General features: G+C 35.8%; 1 protein-coding gene across 1 annotated transcript; it reads right to left on the bottom strand.

Moving 5' to 3' along the window:
• Positions 1-1,058: 1,058 nt before the first annotated feature.
• On the bottom strand, positions 1,059-2,823 carry LOC104948394 (hyphally-regulated protein-like; the record flags this gene model as incomplete). Its single annotated transcript, XM_010774588.1, has 6 exons — positions 2,634-2,823; positions 2,478-2,585; positions 2,190-2,405; positions 2,048-2,105; positions 1,728-1,869; positions 1,059-1,181 (listed from the first exon to the last, which is right to left on the bottom strand). Coding segments are annotated over exons 1-6 (837 nt in total), but the record flags the coding sequence as incomplete, so codon positions are not given.
• Between the last annotated feature and the right edge of the window lie 450 nt (positions 2,824-3,273).

Genomic DNA, 3,273 nt, shown 5'->3' with positions numbered 1-3,273 from the left:
TGAGCATTTGTAACAAAAAAGCTGACCGTGGGAGACTTTTTGGGGGTTGGAAAAAAAATAAAGAAGAATAAACACATCTAGAGTTTATGGGAAAAATAATTACAATAGTTTTCCTTTTTATTTACAAAAGTAGCTGTTCTTGTTGTTTGTGTAAGCTATATAATCTAAATGTAATAACATAGGAACAGGAATACAAAAAAAGTTAAGATCAAAGGGTGAATGTGGTTTGTAGTAAACTAGCTCTACTAGCTGAGAACTGTTTGATACAAATAAATGAAAGAAACCAAACCATACTGGTCATATTATTGGTCATATTGTTATACTTAAATTAACTTTTAACATATGAAGCAATGTGGCTGGTTATGACAGACCAAGTTAGCATTCTGTACCTCCTGATCCAAGGTCGATTTTTTGTTTATCTGCTTTAATTTAGATTGTGTGACAATTGACTTTGAGCTGCACCTTGTGTCTGTCATGTGATATATAAATAAAGCTTTATTATTATCAGCATTTTCAAAAGTTTGAGTTAGTGGTCAGTTGTAGAAGAAACTATGTGGCCATTCCAAAATCTAAGAATAGGAAAATATTAGGGCATTTAGTTTGGAAAATGACCACATGCCAGCAACACATGCAGATTTTCAAAATCTCATAGTGTTACTCTTTTAATCTACTGCGCTCAAACCTTAGTCACTCCTGTGAACCACACCCAATCCACTTCCTAAATCATGCAGCAGGTTTAGGGAAGCTCTTACTGGCAACACAATCAATGTTATTTATTTCCAAGGAATGTAACATGACACCACTAAAATGTTACTGACAAAAGAACTTGCAAAAAGAAAAACATGAATTCTTTAGGTTTATGGTTTGAACTGGGAGTTTAACATGTGATTTAAAGTGTAGTTCTACTTAGCAATAAATTGTTTAAACCTTAAAGGGGCTTAAACATGCTAAACTTTAATACAACATTTAAATACAATGCAAAGTGACTAATATAAAATTGGACCATAGATATTCAGATTGTTTATTACAAGATTTTACATAAAAGTAATGTCTCTCACCCAGTTTGCGTCAGGCCAGGTAAGCATGCAGAACACAATGGTGTTTTCTGATCCGGCATCCAGCTCTCTCGGCAGTTGAACGCTCACTTTGTCACTATCGCTGTAAGAATTGTCTGACCTTACCTATATCAGAAGCACAGAGTGAAGAATGGAAACCTTACATTTTAAATACCTGTAACATAATAATAGAACTCTCAGACATTTGTATCGAAGAGTAGTTTCACAGAATGGTCGACTACCCAACTATCAGGAGCAGCTGTCGTGAATTGAGGGTTTTATAATTAGATGTGTCCAGGGATATTAAGACTTAGAGTAGGCCCTTAGTTAAATTAAATAAGAAGTATTCAAGAAGAAAAAAGGTCCATTCAACCATGCTAGCAGCTCATTTGAGTTTGTACTTAAGCATCTCAGAGCATTGAGCAAAATGCTAATGTTGGCATAATGTGATCGTTGAAGTTGGTTTTCAAATGATTATATGTTTGTGTTTAGTTTTCATCTAACCATGCTAAAATTTGCTAATCATGACTTATGATGGGAGTAAAGGTGCTGGTAGAAAAGTCAGGGATCACAAAAGTGATAACAGTTGGATCAAGGGAACATGGATGTGCCTTCAACATTTCTCCATTCATTTCAGACATTGCTATGCCATACCCTAATACTATTACTTACCTTTTTATCACTTGCATGAATTGCAAGGCCTTTGAAGGGGACATTTGGTTTGTACAGGAAGGCCACCGAATTGTTGAAAGACAGTGATATAGACTCATTCACCTCTGTTTCCTCCAGAAGCCGTTCAAGGGTCTCAATGGCTCTTGTTGAAATTAAAGGACAAACTATTTTAAATAGCATTCTGATTTTACAACCGTTTTCCTTAAATCATATCTGGTGAGCTATTAGTTTTGTACATATCACTCTACTCAGATGCAAACACAAATATAACCCCTCAACAAATATAAAATGTTTTCTTATAAATAGGTTGAGATGTTTACTCGATAGGGTTGCAGTGGTGTCTGTGTTCCATAATTCCTTCCACGGTTTCTGGATAACCTGTAGAGTAAAACAAGGATTTATTGAAATATAATATATTCTCAAGAAGTGTATTTAAAATAAAATAAATATTTGAGATCTTACTTTGTATCTTTTTTTTGGAAGTGTTGCGTTTATGATACAGAAGTGAACCTTCATTGGAACCCTCATCTGAACATTTATTGGAACCTTTATTGGAACCCTTATTGGAACCTTTATTGGAACCCTTATTGGAACCCTCATCTGAACCTTTATTGGAACCTTTCTTGGAACCCTTATTGGAACCCTCATCTGAAGCTTTATTGGAACCCTCATCTGAACCTTTACTGGATCCCTCATCTGAAGCTTTATTGGAACCCTTATTGGAACCTTTATTGGAACCCTTATTGGAACCTTTATTGGAACCCTCATCTGAACCTTTATTGGAACCCTCATCTGAACCTTTATTGGAACCCTCATCTGAACCCTTATTGGAACCCTCATTGGAACCCTCATCTGAACCTTTATTGGAACCCTCATGTGTGCCTTGGCAGTCTCACTCATCTGAACCTTTATTGGAACCCTCATCTGAACCCTTATTGGAACCCTCATCTGAACCCTCATCTGAACCCTCATCTGAACCCTCATCTGAACCTTTATTGGAACCCTCATCTGAACCTTTATTGGAACCCTCATCTGAGCCTTTATTGGAACCATATAGCAAAGACAAGACCAGCCAACAGAGGAACCAACTCTTCATTCTGTGAAAGGAAGAAGATTCATTTAGAACAACAACCTTTTTAAAAACACATGTCATAAATGAACGACAAATGAATAGTCATTCAGTAGAATAGTCCCCCACACTCACACAACTTAAGACTAAGACACCACTGTATAGTAATTATGCCAAAGTGCAATAACATTACAAACAAGACTACGGCAAATACTGTTGTGCAATAACACGTACGTGCAATTTGTAAGTCAGTAAAATGTACTTTGAATGTAACTTGACCATTTTAGTAATTTTTAAAATTGCCTTTTTATTTGATCTTGATTGATGTTGATATTTTTTTGTCTCTATCTTCACTTTTGCTGTAACAATTAAAATGTCCCCTCTGTAGGACGGATAAAGGTATTCTGATTCTGACTAAATATTGACCTCTGTGATTTCCTTTACTTGAGCCTTACAAAGGCAAAGAGGGAAGTTCCA

Source organism: Notothenia coriiceps, unplaced genomic scaffold (genome assembly GCF_000735185.1).
Source record: "Notothenia coriiceps isolate Sejong01 unplaced genomic scaffold, NC01 NC01_scaffold00014289, whole genome shotgun sequence".
Taxonomy (NCBI): domain Eukaryota; kingdom Metazoa; phylum Chordata; class Actinopteri; order Perciformes; family Nototheniidae; genus Notothenia; species Notothenia coriiceps.
The sequence above is the reverse complement of the archived record's forward strand: the minus strand, read 5'-3'. Positions and strand labels throughout refer to the sequence as shown.